General features: G+C 58.2%; 1 protein-coding gene across 1 annotated transcript in view; it reads left to right on the top strand.

The window, feature by feature from the left end:
* Nucleotides 1–557: 557 nt before the first annotated feature.
* The window catches only part of FGD3 (FYVE, RhoGEF and PH domain containing 3), a 30,462-nt gene continuing 7,717 nt past the window's right edge, over nt 558–23,302 (top strand). The window contains exons 1-13 of the mRNA XM_077910990.1: nt 558–716; nt 6,715–6,866; nt 7,524–8,061; nt 12,115–12,204; nt 12,702–12,838; nt 14,352–14,508; nt 16,396–16,534; nt 17,022–17,080; nt 18,884–19,030; nt 19,185–19,277; nt 20,584–20,663; nt 21,812–21,842; nt 22,690–22,797. Of these exons, the coding sequence (XP_077767116.1) occupies nt 7,582–8,061; nt 12,115–12,204; nt 12,702–12,838; nt 14,352–14,508; nt 16,396–16,534; nt 17,022–17,080; nt 18,884–19,030; nt 19,185–19,277; nt 20,584–20,663; nt 21,812–21,842; nt 22,690–22,797 (1,521 nt within the window). The 5' untranslated portion in view covers nt 558–716; nt 6,715–6,866; nt 7,524–7,581. The remainder of the gene's footprint in view (nt 717–6,714; nt 6,867–7,523; nt 8,062–12,114; nt 12,205–12,701; nt 12,839–14,351; nt 14,509–16,395; nt 16,535–17,021; nt 17,081–18,883; nt 19,031–19,184; nt 19,278–20,583; nt 20,664–21,811; nt 21,843–22,689; nt 22,798–23,302) is intronic.

Genomic DNA, 23,302 nt, shown 5'->3' with positions numbered 1-23,302 from the left:
GAGACATGTAAGGCAGGCCCACAGGAGCTGCAGGGATGCCCTGGCTCACGGACCCGGGTGATGTCCTCACACTCATGAGTTCCTGTGCATGAGGCGCTGCCTTGGGGGGCTCCCTAGTGACCCTGCCAGCAACAAGGACACTAGGACTCAGAGAAATCACTTTGTTTCTAAGCAGCATGCAAGGCGGGAAGAAGCCACCAGTGGGACCGGGCCTGGGCTCGGAAGATTGCTCATCTGTGCACTTACTTTCTCCGGAGGTCACAAGCTGCCTTGTGACCAGGGTTGGCCCTGTCCCTGCTCCTCTGATGGCCCACGGGCCTCCTTGCAGTGAGTGGCCCCTGGGGCTCAGGCCCGCGGGACCTCTGGAGGTTTCCGGGGTCGTGGGGTTGCAGGTCTGTGTGGAGGAGCCCACAAGGCAAGGGGAGGCAGGAAGGCCGTGGCCTCCATCGCCTACACCCCTGACGGCTCACTGCCTGGGTCCGACAGCACAGGCTGTGACGCAGAGGCCCAGCGGGGCCCAGACGGCTCTCCGGCTGCTCTGGGCTGTGTTTTCGCAAAGGAGGCAGCTTGGGGAACCAGTGAGCTGGGGCGTGTGACGCTGCGGAAATGCGAAGGCACAGTCCTTGGTGGCCCGTCTTGCAAAACCAGCAAAAGGAAGTTGTGTTTTGCTGCTGCCTGAAGTCCGCACGGAGCAGAAGCACGCCCTCAGAGGGCAGGTGAGTGGAGCTGGCCCCGGGGTCTCTGCCGGCCCTGCCAGGGTCCCCGCTCGGGTGGGGGGCATTCAGAGCAGGTGCGGCTTGCGGGTGGCTGCTCCATGGTGGGAAGCATGTGCTGCTGCATGGCAGTGGGTCTGTCCTTTGCCTCTCAGGTGCCCCTGCCAGCACCTGGTGGGCCACATCCAGCGGCAGGCATGCCATCTGCCGGGACAGCGCTGGGTGTTGTCTAGGGCACCTGAGATTCCTGCTAAAGTGAATTGAGGTTGGGAGAGGCCCAGCCTATGCACCTGCCACCGAATCCCTGGGTGTTGTTCTGGGGAGGAAGGGTGACTGGTCTGCACAGTTCCTGGGGGGCCAGGCCTTCCCACAGAATGTGGCTCTGGAAGCTTCCCCCAAAATCTGCAGTTTGGACACTGGCAGAGCTGGGATTTGGTGGTGCTACTGGGGAGTGGGATCCCGGTGCCGCGACTCCGGGCAGGGAATGGGGGGACACCACGGGTGGCAGTGTGGGGAGCCGGATGCCGCTGTGCTTGTGCAGAGCAGGGCTGTGTTCTGGGCCCCGGAGCACCCGGTTCCCTGGACCCTCGGGGCCTGCAGTTGCCCGGCCAACTCCTGGGCCAGGCCTGAAGAAGACGAGACCCAGGAGCCCTGGGTCTTGACCTATCAGCTGCCCCACTGCACCCAATGCCAACCTCCAGAGCCTGACAGCTTACTGGGGCCGGGCAGGGCGGTGCACAGGGAGGAAGTGGTTTGTTTCCAGCTGGGGGTTTGCAGGAGGCCAGAGGCCCTGGTTCCGCTCCTCCGGCTTATTGTCTGTCTCCCCACAACGACCAGGGGCCCCTGAAGCTGTATGGGACCATGTGCTCTGACTCTCAGTTGGTCTCAGTGGCCACAGCTCAGATGGGGGTGCTGACAGAGGCCTTGAGGACACCTGGGCCCTTGCTGCCTTGAGCCCCTCAAGAGCCCAGGGGTGGAGATGTCCCTGGACTCAGAACAGTGACTGTAATGCACCAACTGGGAGTGCCCCCCCCATCCTCCACACCTGTCCTAGGTGGGCTCTCATGACCCCCAGTGACCCATGAGGAGAGTTAGGCACCTGAGAAATGGGGGTGAGTGTGGAGGTCAGACCCTAGGACACATGTGAAGCCCAGCCCTAAGTGGGGCATCACTCACCTACATGGTCCCCCAGCTGCCCATGGCTGGGAGACCCCCTGCCACCAACCCCAGTGTTCTACCGCCTTCATCCCTGGGCACACAGCCGCTTCCCACATGGCCTGGCTGATTCTCATTGGCCCTGCTCCCTGTCTGTTCCCTCTTCCTGGGACACTGTTCCCTCCAACTGGGACACATCCATCTGTCTGGGGTCCCATGTATGGTGGTAATGATTGGTCATCTCAGAGGTGGTCCCTGGGGGCTCTCATGGGCCTCCATGAAGCCCAGCTTGCCCAGGACACAGAACACTAGCCCCCTGCCAGTGTGTGGCTTTGGGAGGGTGAACCTGCTGCCTGGTGTTCCTGTCCCGCAATAACCTGGAAGGTCACTGTGCAGTCAGGTGAGGCTGCATAGAGTGAGAGTGACCCCGGGCAGGGTCCGTGTGTGTGTGGGTCCTCCCCTGGGGGCAGTGAGAGCAGACCCCCCTCCCCTGCATGGCTGCAGCACTGACCCCGGGGGTGGGGGCCAGGCTACACACCCAGAACCCTGGGCAGCGCCACCTGTGCTCGCAGTATCTCCGCTGGGAGCTGTTGTTGGGCTCTGGTCCACTCGCTTCTCTAGGTATTATAGTGGACGGTAAGCACAGGGGGAGTCCCTGGGGAGCCAGCGGTCAGCCTCGAACCCTGGCTCCCGAGCACCCCTCCCCCATGCACTTGGGCCGGACATCAGGTCCCCTGTCTTGGTTGGCCACTGTGCTGGTGACTGCGGTGCCTGTAGGTATATTCCTGCCCCAGAGTGAGGTACAATGACGCTCAGGAGTGTGCTAGTTTACGGTGATAAAACAGATTAGGGGGGGAAAGCGGGGATCACACCTCTGTGGGAGACGGTAAAGGGGAAGCAGTGCACGTGCTCGGTTTTGCAGGCCCCCCAGGCCTGTGCGCATGTGGCCTCGGTGCCATGCAGCCTTTGTACTCTGCGGCCTTCATACCCTGCACCCTGCGTGCCGTGCACTTGTGCGCCGTGCGGCCCGTGCGCCTGAGCTGGCTCCGCCGTCATGACTCCTCGCGCTGGAGCGGGTACGTTTCTGGGCTGGTGGTCCGGGAGTTTCTGCTGGGCAGCTCGGGGCACACATCATCCCACTGTGCCCTGGCGTGGCTCCCCGAGGCCTTCACGATGGAGCTGGTGACAGGGGCCTGGGAGCTCGAGGCCCGCCCGTGGCCGATGCCCATCAGCCTGGCTGTGTCTGTGTGCTGGGCTGTGGGACACGCAGGACGTGGCCAGCGGGTCTGCAGGCTGTGCTCCACCTCGGGCTTCAGGAAGGTGTGTCCATTTTACAGAGGAGGAAACTGAGGGTCTGCCAGTGCAACTGGCCTGTGGTGGTCCACCTTGTAAGTGCTGGCCGCTCAGCCCAGCGGCACAACCACCTCCCCAGATCCGCACGGGAGGACCCACCGTGGTGTCGTTCACTGCCTGGGGGTGGGGTGGGGTTGGGGGTTGGAGGTGGTGGGGGTGTCAGGGCGCACGGGGGGGACACAAAGCGGGGCACATGGGTGTGGGCTGCGATCTGTCCTCTTGCGGTCTGTGTCAGGAACCCCCCCAGGTCTGTGTCAGGTCCCTACACCCCCCAGGTCTGTGTCAGAACCCCCCCTCCTCCAGGTCTGCATCAGGACCCCCCAGGTCTGTGTCAGGGCCAGATTTCTGGAGGGGCAGGCAGCAGGGTGGGGGGCATGTATAGAGCAGCAGGTCTGGAGGTTTCCAGGCAGCGCTGGGTGTGGGCCAAGCCTCAGCCACAGAGCGTGTTTCTGGCAGGGCCCAGGCGCTTCTGGGGGTGTGTGGGGAAAGGCAGGGTCCCCAAGGAGGTGAGTTCTGGGCGTTTTTGAGTCACTGTTGTCTTGGGTGTCATTCACACAACTTCTGAAGAGAATTTTGTAAAACCCATTTTTTTAAGCTGCTTTTTTTGTGGTAAAACACACAGGACATAAAATTTGTCGTCTAAGCCACTTAGAAGCATCCAGTTTGTTGGCATGAAGTGTGTTTGCGTGATGGTGCAGCCATCCTCACCATCCATGTCCAGAATATTCCATCTTCACAACTAAGGCTGCATCCTCATGAAGCACTAACCCCCCGACCCCCCATCCACTTCCTGTCTCTGTGATTGGACGACTCAGGCACCCCTCGTGGCATGTGTGTCTGCAACAGGCACGCAGCATCACGTCCTCAAGGCCGACCATGCTGTGGCTGCTGTCAGGGTGTCCATCCTCCTGAGGGCCGTGTCCATGTGCCCGCCATGGCCATGGGCCATGCCTGCTGCCTGCTGCCTGCTGCCGTGAATAGTGGTGCTGGGACCACGGGGGCGCAGGTACCTGTTCAGCTCTCTGCTTTCAGTTCTCCTGGGAAGAAGGTGTTCTTGAGGACCAAGTGTCAGAATTCAGTCATGGAATGAAAGCAGCGTCTCTAAGGAAAGCTGTGGCTCACCTAGGAGCCCCCGGGGCAACCCAGCCTGCAGGCTGCTGCCGCATAGGCATCCCATGCCATGGTGATGGTCACTTTCTTTCCTTTTTGTTTTTCCATAATTTCTAAGCTTTCTGAAAGGGACATGTCACTCATGCAGCTTTGGAGAGCACGTAACTTCGGGCGCTGGTATGAGCCAATGGGGCGTCCCCGTAAGCGGGGTGGCACCTCCTTTCCTGTGCTCAGCTAGCCCTGCGCCCCACCTCGCCATCTCTGTGTGCTCCCATGAACTCAGCAGACAGGACGGAGACCCCGGGCTGAGGCCTCAGGGTGAGAGCTGTGCTTCTGGAGCCTGACCCTGGGGCCAAGCAGCCCTGGGATGCAGGCCTTTCTCACAGTGCTGCAGCTTCCGGGTTGCTGCAGCCTAGGCCCCCAGCTGGGACGCTCCCTGATGTCGCCCTGTGTGTCTTTAGGCTTGTTCAGATGGCTGGCTGTGCGTAATCAGCCACTGCACTTAGTGGGGCAGACCAGCAAGCCTGCCGAGTGTCGTCGTCTAGCACAATACAGGGGCTGGCAGGTTTCTCCGGGGCTGTTGCCGGTCAGAGGGTCATGGTGTCCAAGGTGTCTTTGCTCAGGCTCACGCCTCTGGTGGCCTCAGTCTGCAGGGACCACACACAGGGTGCTGGGCGCCAGGCGGCAAGAGACGGGGATGGTGGTGGTTCCAGCAGGGGTTTCTGTGTTGTTCCTGAGGAGGGCACAGCTGGCAATAGGTGGAGTTGGGCGCTGGCCAGCCTCGGGGTCCATCTGCAGGACCATCCCTTTCTGTCTTTGGCAGCCACCAGGCGGGGCTGGGCTCCAGGTCGGGGACCAAGCATTCCTGCTGTCCCATCTGGGGGCTGCTGCACATGGAGCCCCTTAGATGGTCCATGGCACCCTGTGTCGGGGGTGCATTTGATTTCTCCATCTTTCTGAGACTCTCCCAGCCTCAGTGTTGGGGCTGCTGATGCTGGGTGGCAGCAGCCTTGGTGTCAGGGGCCCAGGTTGTACCACGGTTGCCACTCACCAGGGGGTGGCAGGAGCCAGCTTCACTCATCTGGGGCAACTCAGCGCTTGTAAGGCAGGAGCCAGGGCCAGTAGAGGTGACTGAGGGCAGCTCTGTGGCTCCATGGTCACACACACTCCCAACCCCAGGATCTGGACGTGTCAGAATGAGCCTGCAGTGTCTGGCGGATCTGGCTCACAGGTGCTGGCATTCTGCAGGCCCGCGCGGTTCGGGGCAGCCTTGGCTCACTTCTCTGAAACACATCACCCACCTTGGTACCTGTAAGCGAGCATACAGTGTGTTGAGCACAGCTCCTGGCATGTGGGGTGTATGTGTGCACATGCGTGCGTCCCTGTGTTATAGAAGCACATGTGTGGGTGCGTGTGCATATGTGCGTTGCCTCCCAGAAGCCCCCTGCTCCTCTGAGCCATGTGGAGGGCGAGCAGGAATGGGGCTGGCCTTCCCTGCTGCTGACCTTGGCTTTGAAGGGCAGTGGGGAGAAAAGGCCACGGGCTGCATCCTGTGGCTTCCTGAATCAGGCCAGGGCAGTGGTCTCTGCTGCTGCCCCCACACTCCGCTCCCCGGGGACGTCTTCATGTGGGGCCTTGGGCTTTCCCTTCTGGCTGAGTAGGTTCTGCTGTCCTGGGAAGGACAGTGGTCATGGTGCACAGTCTCCAGGGGCAGGCTGCACCCGCTCGGGATGGGAATACCCAGGGGGCACCCGCGCTGCTAGACCTCCCCAGGCTGTGTGCCTGCCACCTGGGCTCTGCCTGGACCCGTCCCTTTTGTAAATGTGGCACCTGGGGAACATCCCCCTGCCAGGTTGGCCCAGAGCAGCTTGGCCACATGAGATGCGAGTGGTGTGGCAGGTGTCATGGGCGGAGCAGGGGCCCAGAGTGTCCTGCCCATGACACCTTTACAGTTTTGTGTGGGGGCGTGAGGGGCTGTGTCCCCATCATTGCTGCTTTAGCCTGTTTCTCGAGGGCGGAGGGGTGTGTATGGAGAGGCTGCTGGCTGCGGGGCGATTGTGGATGTGAGCCCTGGGCGCCCATGTTGGGAGGTGTCAGGTGGGTGCTTGGCGTGGCTGGGTGGTGACCCCTGGCTCTCTGCACCCTGGTGAGACCTGGCCTCCCAGTGTGGGTGCCTCGGGTGGGGCGGTCGGTGGTGGCCCGGAGGTTCGGGCATGGCTGCTGCCCCGCTGCCCTGCTGCCCTGCTGCCCTCACGGTGGCCTGCGCGGGGCTGGCCGGGCGGGGCGGGGCCGCGGAGCTGCCTTCCACCCCCGCCTTGAGAGCTGGCCTGGCGCCTGGCACTGCGGTGGAGGCAGCTTTCGAGCTCCTGCCGTGTTGTTTCAGGACCCCTGTTGCAGACCTGCTGGGCAGGAAGGAGATTTTCAGCCAACCTCCCAGCCCGGCTGACGCTCACGGCCCGAGGCGGCCAACCCACACCCCGGACACAGCCAGTGGGGAGCCAGGCGCAGAGCCCTCCCTGGAGATCTGGGCATCAGGTGAGGGGGCCAAAGGGAGATTCCAGGGAATGTCCATCTCTCCTGGCCGGGTGCCCCCTCCCCCCACCCTGACTCCTGACTAGACTCCTCTCCCCTCCCCTCCCCTCTCCTCCCCTCTCCTCTCCTTGGGCAGGGCCGGGAGAGGGGGTGGGCAGTGGAAGCAACGAGGGGCTCCAGGGCTCTTCGGAGGGGGTAGTAATCTGGGGCACAGCCCTGGCCTCCCTGGTCCAGGTCTGTGGACGGTGGCAGGTCACAGTGATGGTGAGGAGGGCCCCTCAGGACCACCTCCTGGGGTGCAGAGCCCCCAGTGACCTGACCCACTGTGCTCACAGCAGTTGTTGTGCATGTAGTTTAAATGTGTTGAGCAGCAGGTGGCTTCACATTATGGGATTCCTTCCCTTGCTCGTTCCTTTCTTTTTGTCTCTTGACTTTTTTTCCTTTTTTTGTTTTTAATTTAACATGGAAGAAATTTATTTTTCAAATAAGATGCTTTTCATTGTCCTTCCCCAAGAGCCTGTCTGGGCAGGACTCCCTGGAGCCCTGTGGGCTGTTCCCTCCATGCACAGCCCCTCCCACCCCCACCTTTCCCTGGGGGGCACATTTTGGGGGACTGGTCCCAGCCTGGCCAGCCCTGACTCTGCTCATTCCTCCCCACAGGAAGCCTGCCCCCCGCCCTGCCAGCTCCCCACGGGGCCCTAGGAGTTCAGCTCTGAGGATGGAGTCAGAAGGGACGTCCTCAACAACCCATGCTCCCGGTGCTGTCCTGGGGGAGCCAGATGCTGGGCCTGGCTGTGCATCCCTGGAGCTCCCGAGGGCCGACCCAGGGAAGCTCCAAGGACTGCCACTCGGGCCGAGAGCCCATGGCAAGGACCCTGACCTTGGGAGCCCTGGCACCCCAACCACCTCAGGGGACGGCCCCCTGGACCTAGGGCCCTCGGGGGGGCCCAACGGTGGTGCTAAGCTCCCTAACCGGGACAGCGGGATTGACAGCCCATCGTGCAGTGTGGTCAGTGAGCAGTTCCCCTGTGAGGAGGGTGGCGAGGCCAGCCGGGGCCCTGCAGTCCTGGGCCACCTGGAGGCAGCCCCAGAAGGCGAGGCCGTGCGGGAGGCGGCCGATAGCAATGTGGGCGAAGGTAACGGTGAGGAGCCCGACCCCAAGAGCAGCCCCCTGAGGGCCCCTGTGGACCCAGTCAAGGTAGGCCGCCCTCCTGTCCTGGGGTGGCCTGGGCTCCTCTCAGGGGTTGTGATGTTGTGGTTGCATCAGCTGCACCTGGTTTCAGTAACAGGTGTACATCAGCACACTGGAGAGGCCTGGCAGCTGGGTGGCAGAGAGGGCAGGGCCTTGGCCCCTCAGGCAATGACCTCACTCCCAAGCCTGGGTGACCGTCCCCACGGTGCCCCAGCCCTGGCGGCCGTGGGGGTATAGGTCAGTGCTCACAGAACTACCACCACGCGCTCCACGGTGCTGGCCACCCACCTCACAGAGCCCCTGTGAGGAAGGCAGCATGAGTGTCACCTGTGTCAGGGACACAGATCCACAGGGTCGCTAGGGGGCGTGACGGGCAGGAAGGGAGCCCGGGCAGGGGTGAGCCCTGAGCAGAGGGCCCAGGAAGCAGGTGTATCCACGGCATGGCAGGTCTGTTGTGGGAGAGCCCGTGTGCATCCCAGCAGCATCTGGGCTCTGCCCTGGGACACGTGGGGATGGAAACGAGGCAGAGGGCTGCGGCCCAGACACCCCCTGTGCACAGGGAGCATGGGTAAGTGACCAGCTCCCATGAGAGGCACATGAGACACCAGACCTGCTGGCCCTGATGAGATGGTCCTTGCTAAAGTGCACGGGGCAGAAGACAGGCCTGGAGGGCACACTGTTGGGGGGCAGGTGGGAGCCATGTCCTAAAGCCGTGGCTTTGTTATATCCGGGTGCAGTAACACCAACAGATGAGATGAAGGCCAGCGAAGGGGTAGTTTCTGACTTACAGCCCGCAGGAAGAGAGGTGGGCCTGGACCCAGGGCCACACGGGGAGGACCAGTGGGTCAGGGGGTAGAGGGGGTGGGAATTGTTAGCGAGAGTCTGTCTCATGGTTTCTGGGGGAAGGAGCAGGCAAAGCAGGGTGAGCAGGTTTAGGATCGGCTTGAATGACTTGAGCTGCAGGGAGCCGTCCCAGGTGTGATGCCTGGGGCTGGGTGACCAAGGCAGGGGACCTGGGCGAGCCCATGGAGGTGCCCGCCATGCTCTTTGGGGCTGGTAGCATAAGAGGCACAGTACGTGGTCCTTTACATCTCTAGGACTCAGCCGACCCTGGGGGCACCCTCCCTCCAGCGTCAGCGAAGTCCCAAGATGTGCAGACATCCTGCAACACGGAAGCCAGTTGATGTGGCTTCTATGGGCCACACCACTTGTGACGCTCAAGGTGTGGCCCTGGGGGCTCCGCGGGCCACCCTGATCTCCAGGTGGTGGGGGCCGGTGCACACCCAGGCCCACCTCCCATCCTGCCCACATGGGCTCTGCGGAAGGCCCGGTCTCCACGTCTGAGACACGGAAATGCCTGCACTTGTGGGTTCGTCTGTCTTCCCCATCACATGCCGGCCCGTCCTCGTCCTCGGGGATCCTGTGCCTGCCGTCCCCCACCCAGTGGTGTGAGATCGTGCTCCTGTGGGAAGTTAGCCCTCGTCATGCGAGGAGGTCCCGGCCACTGCTGTTTCTGTTGCAGAAGGACACTGAGTCTTGTCAGATGCTGCTTCGGCATAGATTCAGGTTGTCACGAGGGTTTCTTACTGTGTGTCGAGTCCTGGAATAAACCTCCCTGCGGCGTGGGGTCCCATCGTGTCAGGACATCCACGTCAGTGAGTGTCAGGGTCGCCTGTCCCCAGTTTCCCTGTGAGCCATCTGCCCACTGGCCTCACCGAGCTCAGACATGTCTCTCCTCCTTGATGCTTTGGAACATTAGAGAAAGACTGGTATTTTCCCGTGAAGCCACGTGGTCCTGGGCTTTTCTGTGTTGGAAAGTTTTTTATTGCTTATTCAATCCACTTATTTTTGCTCCTTCAGATTTCCTGTTTCTTCACTTCTTCATCTTGGTGCCTTTCTAGGAATTTATCTGTTTGGACCGTCTGATTTGTTGGAGTGTAATTGTTCACGTTGGTCTCTCATGACCCTTTTTATTTCTGTGGTGTCGCTTGTAATGTTTCATTTTTTATTTCTAACACTACTTATTTGAGGCTTTTCTATTTCTTAGTTAATTTAGCTAAGGGTTTGTGAATTTTGTTGGTCTTTTCGAGAAATGACCCTTAGTTTTGATTATTTTTTCCATTGTTTTTCTGTTCTCTGTTTCATTTATCTGTGATCTGATCTCTGTTGTTTCCTTCCTTCTGCCTGCTTTGGGTCTGGTGTGTTCTCTTGAAGTGTAAAGTTAGGGTGTTGGTTTGAGATCTCTCTTCCTTTTTCACACACACATTTACAGCTACAAACAAACAAATGTCCCTCCTCCTCCAGCCTTTGCTGTATTCCACAAGTTGTGGTGTTTGTGTTTTCATTTTCACTTCAGGCTGTTTTCTGTTTTCCTTTGTGACTTCTTTGCCACTTATTTAAGACCGTGTTGTTTGATTTCTACCTCTGCGTGGCTTTCCTGGTTTTTCTTGGGCTGTTAATTTCTAATTCCATTCTCAGTGATTGGAAAAGATATTTTATATGATTTCGGTCTTAGGTTCATTGGTGTTTGTTTTGTAGCCTTATATGAAGAGGGTCATGGAGAATATCCCCTGTGTGCATTCTGTGGTTGGGCAGAGGGTGCTGGTCTGTGTGGTGGATGGTGCCACCTACACCCTGTTTCCTTAGGATTCTGTCTGCAGGACCTGTCCAGGCTTGGAAGTACAGGACTGAGGTCTCCTGGGACTCCCTTCAACTCTATCAAAATTCGCTTCACATATTTAGGAACTGTGAGCTTTGGTGCATAGAATATTGGTTTAAACTTTTAAAAAAGCTTTTTATTAATTTAAGTCATCTCTACACCCAACATGGGGCTCAAACTCACAACCCTGAGATCAAGAGTCCTGCACTCTTCTGACGGAGCCAGCAGGCGGCCCTGGTGTGTTTGTATTTGTAACTGTTCTACCTTCTCAGAGAGCTGGTCCTTTTTATCATTGTGTGATGCTCCTTGCTTCTGGTAGTCTGTGCTGCCTGGTGCCTCTCTCCTGGCCTCCCTTCGCATGGTGGGTCTTCCCACCCTCCCACTTCCAGCCTGTGTGTCCCTAAGTCTAAAGTGAGTGTCTTGTGGACAGCACACCGTTGGCTGCTGTTCTTTCAATCCATCCAGCCAGTCCTTACCTCTTGATGAGAGAGTTTGAGCCATTTACATTTAAAGTAACGACTGTTGGGGAGACCATTGCCATTTTGATCATTGTTTTCTGCATGTCTCGTGGGTTTTTGTTTTTGTTTTTTTTTTTTTTTGGCTGTTTCTTAGTGTCTCCCTTAGTTATCACTGTTTTTGTGAAGCTACATTTTGATTCCCTTCTCGTTGCCTGTTGTGTATATCCTATAGATATTTTCCTAATGGTTACCATTGAAATTACTTAAAACACCTTAAAGGTGGAGCATCCTACTCTAAACTATACCTGCATAATGTCTGCTCTCACTCGCAGCAGGCCTGTTTCCATGGCTTTCAAACTCGGGCTCAGGTCAGGTGCTCCCAGTTGGGCCACAGGCCACATAGAAGCTGATGGCCCCTTGGGCGGTCCCTCGATGTGCCGGGGTGCAGGATGCATGGCTCACAGCCTCATGTCCATCCAGAATGGGACCTCCCGCGCGAGGACTTCAGCATGTGCCATGCGGTGCTGCCCGGGGTGGGGGGAACACAGAGACGTACCCGTTGCTGTTGGTTTTCCCATTTTACAGTGACATGGATCAGTGGCTTCTCAGCTGTCTCTGGAGTTCTCACTGGGACGCTCTGGTCCATATGTTGTTAGCGCCACGTCTCTAGGGAAGGAGGGCCTGTAGCTTTCTGAGTGGCTGTCTTGCTGACAGGCCACAAACCACTTTTTTTTTTTGATGTGGCTGCTGCAGCTGCTCTGTGGTCAAGGTCTCAGGAGGGCAGGGTTGTCTCTGGAATGCAGAGGCTTTGGGGGGATTAGTGGGAGCTGTGGGAACTGAGCCCCTGCTCCAGGGCGTGTGGCCTGCTCTGCCCTGCAGGCCCCCTGGTCGCCCTGGTACCAACCCCACCTCCCCGGGGACCTGTGGTTCCTGTCTCTGCAGTGTCCCAAGTCCCAGAAGCTGCTCCACATTGCCCAGGAGCTCCTGCACACCGAGGAGACGTACGTGAAGCGGCTGCACCTGCTGGACCAGGTAGCCCGCATGGGGGTTCTCACCTTTGTGCACGTGTAGCACTGCCTGGGCCTTACAGCTGGAGGATGGATGACTTGTCATGCAGCCATGCGTCTCTTCCAAACCACCCCCCTTTGCTGTCTGAGCCTGGGGCTGGGGGCAAACGTCTTGGGCTAGAGTCTCCCTGTCCCCTAGCAGTCTGGGGTTCATGAGCCGAGTTCTGCGAGGCGTTGCTTCTGTCTGTAGCTCACAGAATGGAAGAAAGGAAATCAGGACCCTCCGGTTCCTGTGAGCGGTGGGTGGAGGCAGCTGGGCTGTCCCAGTCAGGTCAGCGAGGACCGCGTGTATAGACATAAGTGTGCTCGCTGTAAAACCGTAGCTGTGAGCCAGTTTGATGAAGCAGAGGTTCGTTAAGAAAACGGGAGGCCGCAGCAGCCTCTGCCGAGCCCCTCACCCCAGCGACGGCAGCTGTGGCGGCTCCCCTCTTAGCGCCTCTCTGCGGGCCTCTGCATACCCAGGTTTTCTGCGCCCAGCTGGTGGAAGCAGGCATTCCATCGGAGGTCACCACAGGCATCTTCTCCAACATCTCCTCCATCTATCGCTTCCATGGGCACTTCCTCCTGCCTGAGCTGCAGACGCGGATAACACAGGAGTGGTGAGTGTGGCTCCTGGTCCCCAGGAACGAACGGGCCGAGGGTCCCGGTGACCTTGTCCCAGCAACCGTGTGGGATTCTCAGGGCCAGCGGCCTCGAAGTCTGGGCTTTGTGTGCCTGAGAGACAGGCGGGCGTGTGAGGCCGGTCTCGCCATGCCCCGGCCTTCCCTGTGCAGTTCTGGGCCAGCCCTGACCCGTTTCTCCCGTCCCCGGGCCTTCGCTTCTTCCACCTGCACTTCAAAGTGACTTCAATACCCACTCAGGCTCTATGGGATCTGTGAACTCCAAACAGCAGGGAAACTGTGCTGGCAGGCTCCTCTTCTCTCCTTGTGTATTCTCCTCTTTTGCTTTAAAAAATGAGATGCTCCCCTTCTCAGGGCACCTTGGCTCCTTGGGCTGCCCCCAGGGGGCTGTCCTTCTGTCCCTCTGCCATGGTCATTTATTCTTAGCAGAGGGCCAACTTGACTGAGGATAGTAAGACCTCATGGACATGGCCCTTGCCCTGCTGTTCAGCCCATGCACTTCTCCCGTAATTGCTGGTGCTGCGGCTTTGCTTCGGGGTCTCTGCTGGAACCTCTCATCTCCAGCCTGGCTTGAGCTGGGGCATTGGGAGCATTGGGAACTCAGCCCACTGGGGTCTCCAGCTGCAGCCAGGCCAGTAGAGCACAGAGGCCAGGGGCTTGCGAGGCTCCACAGGCATCCCTGTCAGGTTGTGGATCTTAGTGAGGAGCACTAAGATCTCCACCCGCAGAGCCAGTTACCCAGTGTCCTAAAGGCCGTCGGAGTAAAGCCACAGCCAGACAGACCACTGTCCACACTTGCTGAAAACGAGTTTTGTCCTCAAGGCCTAAGAGAGGCTCCTGGTGCACAGACGCCCGTGGGGCTGCTCCCGTCCCCCAGGGAAGGAGCCAGGGAGGGATGCCCACCCATCTTCCAGGGATATCCACCAGCGCAATGGCTTTGTGCACTTGCTTGCTTTTTGATGATTTCTCTAGGGTCACTTCCCCTTTGAACTGTGCTTAAAGTCAGAAACTATTGGTTTACCATTTTTATGCTTCTTGACATTTATTTTCAAATTCCTTTCTGCACTGTTTTTGGTACCGCACAGCTGCTTTCCCATGACGTTGCCAGTGTCCACTCGTCCCATTCTTCCTGAAATTTGCTCATCTAAGGGCACATGGGGTCTCATGGACTCTCTCTGATGAGTGGCCTGTCATTTGAGCATCCCCTCCCCACTGGCACCCCTGGTCTGGAGCAGCAGTCCTATGCCTGTGTGGTTGGAGGGCCATGTGATCTTCTGGTTTATCCCCATGTCACATGCAGTGTCCCACCCTGCACAGTAGAGGGGAGGAAAGGAAGGCTCAGAGAGGGTGACCAGTGTGCCCACCATCACACAGCGCTGGGACTTGTGCACTTGCCCCACGGACTCAGGGTGAAGTCCCTGTCCCACACAAAGCCCGGACTTTGAGGCCACTGGCCCAAGCCATTTCTCTGATGACCTCTCCTCCCCCGAAGGGACACAAACCCCCGGCTCGGGGACATCCTGCAGAAGCTGGCCCCATTCCTCAAGATGTATGGCGAGTATGTCAAGAACTTTGACCGGGCCGTGGAGCTGGTGAGCACCTGGACCCAGCGCTCACCACTGTTTAAGGACATTGTGCAGAGCATCCAGGTAGGGCAGCCCCACTGGCTGCACGGGATGCGTTTGGGTCGTGTCCTAGCAACATGGTGGCTTGTGCCCAGAGGCTCTGCTGAGTCCCTCAGGGTCGTTGCACAGGAGGGTATGTGGTCTGTGCCACACTGTTGTCGGGTGGCGTCTGGATTCCAACGCCCTGCCTCCCTCTTCCCTCCAGTGCCAGGGACCCCGGGAGGCCGAGCTGGCCTCACCCCCCTTCTTTCTCTCTTCCTGCAAACAGCCCCTTCTCGTCCCTTCAGCGTCACTCTTTCTTATCCGTTTGCCAGGTTCTTGTGTGTTAGGAATGCCTTCTGTCACCTGTCCTGTACCTTATGAGTTATCTTCCTTATCAGTCTTTTATTTTTTTTAATTTTATTTATGATATTGGCCAGAGTTTTTGGTTTTTAAGTAGAAACATTTGCCAGTTTTTTTGTAAAATAGTGCTTTAAAAAATCTTCAAAATAATGCTTATAAATGCATTTTTTTAATGTTAAGGCTTCATGTTAAAAGATTAGAATTGGTGTTCCAAAACAGTCTCCAGGTGGGTTGTGGGATGAGGTAGGAATCCTGTTTACCCTGAGCATGGCGTGTGAACATCACACAGTGCCTCTGTGCACACGTTCACGCATGTTCCTCCATGACTGTCTGTGTTTTCCCCAGATCCTGTGGCCATTGGGTCACTGTGACTTCCTAGTGTAGAGTCCTAGATGCCCCCTGCATTCCTCAGCACCCCATCCCTACCCAGAGAGGACAGTTCTGACGCTGAGCCCTTCCTCCCTGGAGCACCCTCACCCCTAGTCTGGGCCTCTCTAGCCTCCCAGGCTGTGCCCGCAGCCGTCCCCGCAGCCCTGAATGACCAACAGGAACTGGGAGCTCGTACTGCTCGGTCTGCGGGGTCTGCGGCCAGGTGGTGGGCCAGCACCATTGGCAGGAGCGTCGGGAGGCGGGAGGTGCAGGCAGGCGTAGGTGTGATGGTTGTGCACTCCACTAGGGCAAGTTGCACCATGGTTTCCTCTCCCAGGAAGCATGTGTTCCCCCCATGGTCGCAGGAAGTTTCTTGCAGAAGTTTCTTGCAGGGAGATACTTTGAAATTCTGTGGCCATCTGCTTCCTCATCACTCCTGATAGTTCTCCCCCAGGAAGGACTGTTTTTGTGATAGTTGCAGACTGTGCTGCTCTAGCCCTGGAGGGTCTAAGGCACTTGGAGCTCCTTTGAGCTGGAAGCCGCTCTGCTGTGGGCACTGAGGGGCCGTGGCAGGTGGGAAGAAGCAGAGGAGAAGCAGGAGGAGGGCGCACCTCCTTGAGCAGGCGCAGGGGGGAAGAGGGACTCTGGAAGAGGCAGGCAGGTTCTCAGCCAAGGAGCACGTGCCAGGGCATCTGCAGGAGGAGCAGCAGCAAGGACAGGGCGCCCAAGTGGGACAGTACAGAGGTGGCACGGTGGCAGTGCTGGGAGCAGCATGGGGCAGGGACAGGATGTGAGGCCTGAGCGCCCACCCCTGCACTCAGGGTTGCATTGATATCAGAGCACCCAGCAGCTCTTGGAGCCTCTAGGCAGGACCGCGGGTCCCCCTGTCGGGAGAACACATGTCCAGGGAGGGAAGAGGCCCAGCCTCAAGCACCCGAGCAAGGGAGCAAGCAAGGGAACATAGGGTGGGAGGTACCCTGAGGGAAGGCAAGGACTTGCAAGGACTTGTTTTTCTCCTGCGAGGATGCGCATAACAACCAGTGCTGGGGGTCTGGGTCCTTGGGTTCAGTCTCTCCCAGCCTCGTTCAGCTCACTGTAAATGTGTTCTGCAGTCAGCAGAATGGCAGCCAGAAGTGGGCAGGGGCAGGGGAGGCCCACACGGTGTCTGCAGGTGCCACGTGCTGCCTGTCTGCCCCACAGAAGCAGGACGTGTGTGGGAACCTGACGCTGCAGCACCACATGCTGGAGCCCGTGCAGAGGGTCCCACGCTACGAGCTGCTGCTCAAGGACTATCTGAAGAGGCTCCCGAGAGACGCCCCTGACTGGAAGGATGCAGAAAGTAAGCCCCCCAGCTGCCAGGCCACAGGGCTCCTGGGCAGTGGGAGCCGGGGGCTCTGCTGGAAAACCGCAGACAGAGGAGAGAGAGAGAAACAGACACAAGCACAGAGCAGGGCAGATGGCCAAGTGTCCCCCAAGCTCATCTCAGGAAGTAACTGCGAACCTTTGAGGGCAGAGGAAAACCGCCCTGCCCCCATTGCTGTGTGATGGGCAGACAGTGGTTCTGGGGAGGGGGCTGCTACATCTGGCAGAGCTCAGGCCGCAGGAAGAGCCTTGTGGGGCCAGGGGGGCAGCTCCTGGGGAGTGGGGTGCCAGCCCCAGCAGAGCCCCCCCGCCACCAAACACAGTATGTCTGCAGGGCCCCACCCCTGCCTGGCCCAGGCTTGGGGCAGCTCCCGACACCCACAGAGAAAGATGGGAGCAGGGCAGCCCCTGGTGATGCCCGCGGGTACCCTGCAGCCTGACTCGGCGTCTTCCTCCTGCTACAGGGTCCTTGGAGCTCATCTCTACCGCTGCCAACCACTCCAATGCCGCCATTCGGAAAATGGTGAGTGTGGTGCTCCTGGAGGATGCGTGAGGGCCCCACAGCGTGCACGCCTCCTGTGCTAGACAAGCCTGCCCCTTACTGGCTCATAGCTCAGTCTCAGCCAGTACGGCTGCTATGACAAAATCCCAGACAGGCTCACACCACAGTGAGTATCTCAAGCTCTGGGTCCCAGCCCCCTTGTCCCTGTCCCTGGCTGGTGGGTGGTGGTCTCCTCCCATGTCTGTGTGGGAAAAGCAGAGCATGCTCTGGTGTCTCGTGTCAGGGCTTGACCCCATCGTGGAGCCCCCATCCCCAAGACTATGACCTCCCCTATACTTCCACCTCCCGAGGGCCCCACCTCCAGACACAGTCCAGAGGTGGAGGGGAAGGCATCCCCTTGTTGATGTCACACCTCTGAGGCCTGGGGTCTGATTCGGAGGCTCTCCTGGAGCCCATGCCCACACCCTATTGTGACCCAGGTGGCCTTGTCCCTTGTTTGGTCTGCACAGTGCCGGCACAGAATTTCTAAGTCCTTGCCCAGAATTCCAGATGAGGGGGTTCACAGGAGAATCCAAACTTCTGGCTTTGCTGGGAAGCCAGCCCCATAAGCCCCGCCCCAGCCTGTGCCCTCACAGGCAGTTCTCCAGGTCACCACAGTCTCAATCTTGAGACCTGTTTCTTTTCACATGGGCACTGCTGTTTTTTAAGAGGAAAAAAAGCGAAATATTTGTTTGACCCCACGTCTCTCAAATGTGAGATACAAGAGACAGCCACTTATTTCCTCATGGCTGTTGCTGTGTGCAGTCCGGTGCAGTGTCCTCTGCAACTGCCTGTCGTGGGTTTGTTCTGGGGCCCCTGGGACAGGCCAGCCTGAGATCAGGCCCCCTGGGGTTCCACTGCAACCCAAACAGGTTAGATCTTGCTCTGGTCCTTTCTAACTTCCCTTTCTACCTCCCGACAACTAAATCTGACGGAGGCAGAAGAGGTGCTTCTCAGAGTCTGTGGTCGTGAGCTCACAGGGAGCCCCTATGGGTTTCCATCTCTGAGGGGTATGGACACAGCCTGAGGTCTCCCTGCCTGCTTATTCTCACTGTCCACAGCTGTCCCTTCTGCCCCCCACCCCCACCCCATGCTCATTGACTGCCTGTGTCTGGACCAGAAACAGAAGGGCTAGCCAAACCAGCCTGCTTCTGGGACATGGCAGGCTCAGGTTCTGTGTCACTGAGCTGATGTTACTGTGGGCTCAGCTGTGCCTTCAGCTGTGTTCATTCCTGGGTCCCAACTCCTGCCCTGGGTGCTGGCAGTGACAAGTGAGGGCCCATAGCCTGTGGGCTCAGAGCTGGGGTCACAGGCTGCTGCCCCTTTCCTGTCACACCCCAGGGACACTGGTTGGCCACTGACCACCAAGCCAGTCTTGAGGCCAGAGGGAAAGGACCTGCAGACTGGTCTGGTGTCATGAGGGCCCTGGCCATGTGGTCTGAGTGTGGAACAGGAAACCAGGCCGGGTCGTCACAGGCAGTGATGGGGGCTAAATCTCTTCTCTGACATAGAAGGACCCACCCGGTTCTTTGCAGGAACAACCCCAGCAGCTCATGTGATCTGTCCATGCCCTAGTTTCCTGGTCTGTAAATTAGGGATAAAATGGCCCATACCTCCCGGGTGAGTGCTGGAATTACAGGAGCTGATACCCACCTTGCGCCTTGCGTGTGGGCTCCCTGCCCTGACCTGGTGACCTGGTTCCTGGCCCGGCTTACAGGGTGGGGTTCCTCTCACCTCTGGGCCCATCCCCCACCCCAGCGGGCCTGAGCCCTGTGTCTCTCACAGGAGAAAATGCACAAGCTCCTGGAGGTGTACGAGCGACTGGGTGGGGAGGAGGACATCGTCAATCCCGCCAACGAGCTGATCAAGGAGGGCCCCATCCAGAAGTTGTCGGCCAAGAGTGGCTCAGCACAGGACCGCCACCTCTTCCTGGTCAGGCCCTGCCCCGCCCTGCCCTGACTGCCACACCCCCTCACCCTGAGCACCGCCTTGCCCAGCCCAGCTGCAGAGCCCTGCCTCCCTCCTCTGTCGCCCTTCCATTGTGGAGGTGCAGGCACCTCTCACCCCGTGCCTGTCCCTGTTGCAGTTCAACAGCATGATCCTTTACTGTGTGCCCAAACTGCGTCTCATGGGCCAGAAGTTCAGTGTCCGGGAGAAGATGGACATTTCGGGCCTCCAGGTGGGTGAGGCCCTCCCTCTTCCCTCTTCCCTGCTTCCCTGGCAGGGCTCAGGACAGGGAGGGTCACTGAGCCCCGGCTGCTGGAGGGTCACCGCTGCACCTGGCCTCCCACCCACTTTTCGAGCTTCGGCTCTGTGCCCACATGTGGCCTAGGTGTTTCTGAGTCCCACTCAGCCTGGCACCGTGGGTGGTGTGAGCAGGATCCGTCCCTCCACTGGCCTGCCTTCCAGGGATTGCTGCCCTGTGCTTGCAGGACGAAGGACAGCACCAGTCTGGGCGAGCCTCTGTCCCTGCGGGCTTGGTGCTCAGAGCCCCATTTACAGACCCAAAGGCAAAGCCTGAGTGAATGTGGACGGGCTGCCCTCCCTGCCCAACCCTGGTCCCCTGGTCCTGTGTGTGCTTCTCTCCTGCTGCACTGTCTTGGAGTCCACATGAGGTTCTGCAGGCCCGGGATCCAGACAACATGTTGTCTGCCTTCCCTGTCTCCTGAGCCTCTCCACCTCTCCATGTCTCCTGGCATAGGGGCCACAGGAGCTGGGCCTTCCCCAACCTGGGAGGGCTGTGAATTTCTCCAAAAATACTGAGCGCTAAATCCGTTTTAAAATATGAAGGTTTGCCTTAGTGATACAAGAAAAAATACTTCTTACTTTGAAATTCTTTGAACCCAAGTCTAAGAAACACCATCAAAAGTAAAAGCTACAGAAAAATTTTTTTTTCTCATCGTTAGAAGAAATCATTTTTGTAGGTGTTTCTGTGTGAGAAATCAGTGGTGGGTGGTTAACTAGACATGCGAAGGCAGACACTCTCACCTTTGAGGCGTCTGGGAATTCCTGCTATGAGACTCGATCCCAGCTCCTGGGTGGGCCCGCATCTCCCCCCAGCTGGGCTGACAGTGGACTACATCCAGCCTAGTATCTTCGGGGTGGGGAATTGGGGATGAGGGGTGGCTTCCCGTCACAGGGGCTGGTGGAGCACAGACCCAGCACAGGGGGACAGAGCCTCCTGGCCCTTTGAAGATTTCCCTTCCTCTCTCAGGGGCCGTGCCTTCAGGTGCGTTGGTGGGAAAGCTTCCATGTCTGGGGGCTGGTCCCTACTTGCTGAGAAGCCCTGCAGGCGGGAGGGTTTGGCCGGCACAGCTGTCAGTGCAGAGGATGAGAGGCCCTAGGCCTCCTCCATGGACCAGCTCCCCTGGTGTCCCATCTGCCAGGTCACCTGTGCCCCTCCTGCAGAACAGCTTGAGGCTGTCGCTCGGGGCCTGCTAAGCCATCAGCGGTTTTATTTTGTCCTTTGACCCTTGTGCCTCCAGGTGCAGGATATCGTCAAGTCAAATGCAGCGCACACATTCATCATAAAGGGAAGGAAACGGTCCCTGGAGCTGCAGACCCGGTACGGGTAGCCATCCCAGCAGCTGCTGCTGTAAATGTCTATGACCTGAGATTTTAGCAGACGGCTTCCTTTTCTAAACGGAATAACTTTGCAACCCGTTCTTTTCGTTCATTTTATTCACTAGTGACTTAAAATGTAACAGGTCTAAAGGGAAGTTGATGAGAATTGAGCCCCTGGCTTCCTCTTCCCCCACCAGCAGACATTCTTAATCACCTCTGAGCTGATCTTCCCGAACTGGGCATGAAGGTGTCCCAGGTTTTCAAATCACACACAGCTGTTTACCATACGGTCCGTTCTGCTTCTTGCTTTGTTCATTTAGTTTACCAGGCACCATCCCAGATCTGAGCCCCGTTTCCAGAAGCAGCATAATTTTCCATCATGATCACCTGTGCTCAGTCCAGGTCTCACTGTGGCAGGTGCTGCAAGCAGCATCCTTGCACTAGATTTGTGCATGCTTGTCTTCATTCCATCAGAGAGGTTCCTGAAGGAGAACTATTGGTCTGAGGGTAGCACATCTGCTTTAAGTTGTGGTGGCTACTGCCACACTCTCCTGGGATTGGTGCAGGTTTATGCTCTGCTTTGGGGGCGTGTGCGGGAGATCCCATCTCGTTTCTGCCAGCAATGTGAGGTCTTTGTAATGACCTGTTCTGGTCCAGGGATGTGTTGGTATATATCCAGTGCAGAGGAGTCTGCAGACCACACCTGACCCTATGTAGGTGCATCTGACTCTGCCTGGATATACCTGAACATACCTGACAATATGTGGCCATACTTGACTCTGCATCTGACCCCACTTGCCCCACCTGGCTGCACCTGATCCTACCAAATCTCGTGTGACTGCACCTGAGTCCACCTGGCCACACTTAACCTCACCTGGACACACTTGACTACACCTGATCCCACCTGGCTACACTTGATTACACCTGGTCTCGTGATTGCACCTGAGTCCACCTGGGCACACCTTGTCTACCTGGTTGCATCTGGCCCCACTTGCCCACAGTGTACAGGGCACTCAAGGACGGTCTTCCAAGGCCCTGAGCTGCATTGTGAGGCTGTGAGCAGCTCGGGGGTGTGCCAGAAGACTGAGAGGAATGGGGGTTAGCAGCGTCTAAGACAGGGTTAATAAGATGCTGTGTTTGTATTTATAGGACAGAAGAGGAGAAAAAAGAATGGATTCAGGTGAAGCTCCTAAAATTTTAAAGTAATAAGATGACCAAATTCTTGTGCAGTGTGGCCATTTCACGTTGGAGCGAGTGATGGAGCGGCCCCCTGACTCCCCACGTTGCCCACCTGTCCATCCTCCTCGAAATGACAAAGTGCTCTCTTTAAGTACCTTCAGACACCACCAGCCTTTCAGCCCTTTCACTTGTTTAGCACCACAGTAGTTAAGCAAAAATGAAGGGCTAGAGGCGGGCAAGCAGGGAGGGGCCCTCACCCTGGGGCTGAGTCTGTGCTGCTGGGGGGCCTGAGGGGTCCCCACAGCCAGCCTGCAGGAACAGTGGGTTAGTGGGACGAGCAGCTGACCTTGGGCGGGGTGGGGGGGTGGGGGGTGCTGTGCTTCCAGAGGCAACCGGTAAGTGTCCTGGGGCAGCGAGAGCACACTTGCCTTGGGACCAGCCACAGTGGGTACTCTGGACAGAGACCAAAGCCCCTGAAGGCAAAGGTCAAAGCAGAGGCTGAGCAGGGAGCCCGGTGGAGTGCTAACTGGGAAGGCCTTGTGGCTTCCAGAGTTCATAGAAATTTAGGTGGGAAGAGAAAAAGGAAATTCAAACAGAAATGAGGGGGACATACTGACATAGGACATGGAAATATATCCAAAAATCCACACAGAATGTCCGGGAAGTGTCCGCAGCAGCCTGGAATGCTGGGAGGGCACCCGACCACATGCAGGGCAGGCCTGGGACCTGTGCATGGGAAGTGGGGTCTGGGTCGGCCACAGGTGACCTGTCTGTGGGGACGGGTATGCTGGTCTTGCCCTCCTTGATGTGCTCACTGAGGGCCCTTGTTCTCTGGGGGTCTGTCTCAGGTCATCGAGGACACCATAGAGAGGCACAAGCAGAACAGCCAGACCTTCAAGGCCTTCAGTAGCTCCTTCGGCCAGGATGAGGACCCATCCCTCCCTCCAAATCCCTCTGTGAGCACCAGTGCCCCAGGGCTGGGGGAGGGTTGGGATGAGGCCCCATGTGGAAGGGCGGCATCTCGGAGGGACGCTGGTCCCTGCATTCTCCCTGACTATGCTCACCGCCTGTCCTTCACGGAGTGCCCACGGGGGCAGCCAGGCCTCATGAGGTGGGGCTGTGATCTTATCAGTGGGGGCAGCTCGCTTGTCCCCATATGGAGCACCCTGGGGCCAAGGGGGACCAGGAGGCAGGGTACCCGCCCAGGGCCAGGTAGGGGACGACAGCTGCAGCTGCTCATTGGGGGCACTCTGGGTCGCAGCCACCTCCTGAGGGCACAGCCACCTTCAGAGGAAAGGTCCCTCACTCCCATCTCCTGCCAGAGGCAGTCGTGAAACCAAGGATGCCCAACTGTCCCAAGTCCCCAGCACCAGGCCTAGCTGGCCCTCCCCACGGCCTTTCCAGGCTGCATGTCAGGCCACTTAATATTCACGTCAAATCTCTTATATTTTTTTTGCTTTC

The sequence above is a fragment of the Canis aureus genome, chromosome 1, assembly GCF_053574225.1.
Source record: "Canis aureus isolate CA01 chromosome 1, VMU_Caureus_v.1.0, whole genome shotgun sequence".
In the NCBI taxonomy this organism is placed as follows: domain Eukaryota; kingdom Metazoa; phylum Chordata; class Mammalia; order Carnivora; family Canidae; genus Canis; species Canis aureus.
The sequence above is the reverse complement of the archived record's forward strand: the minus strand, read 5'-3'. Positions and strand labels throughout refer to the sequence as shown.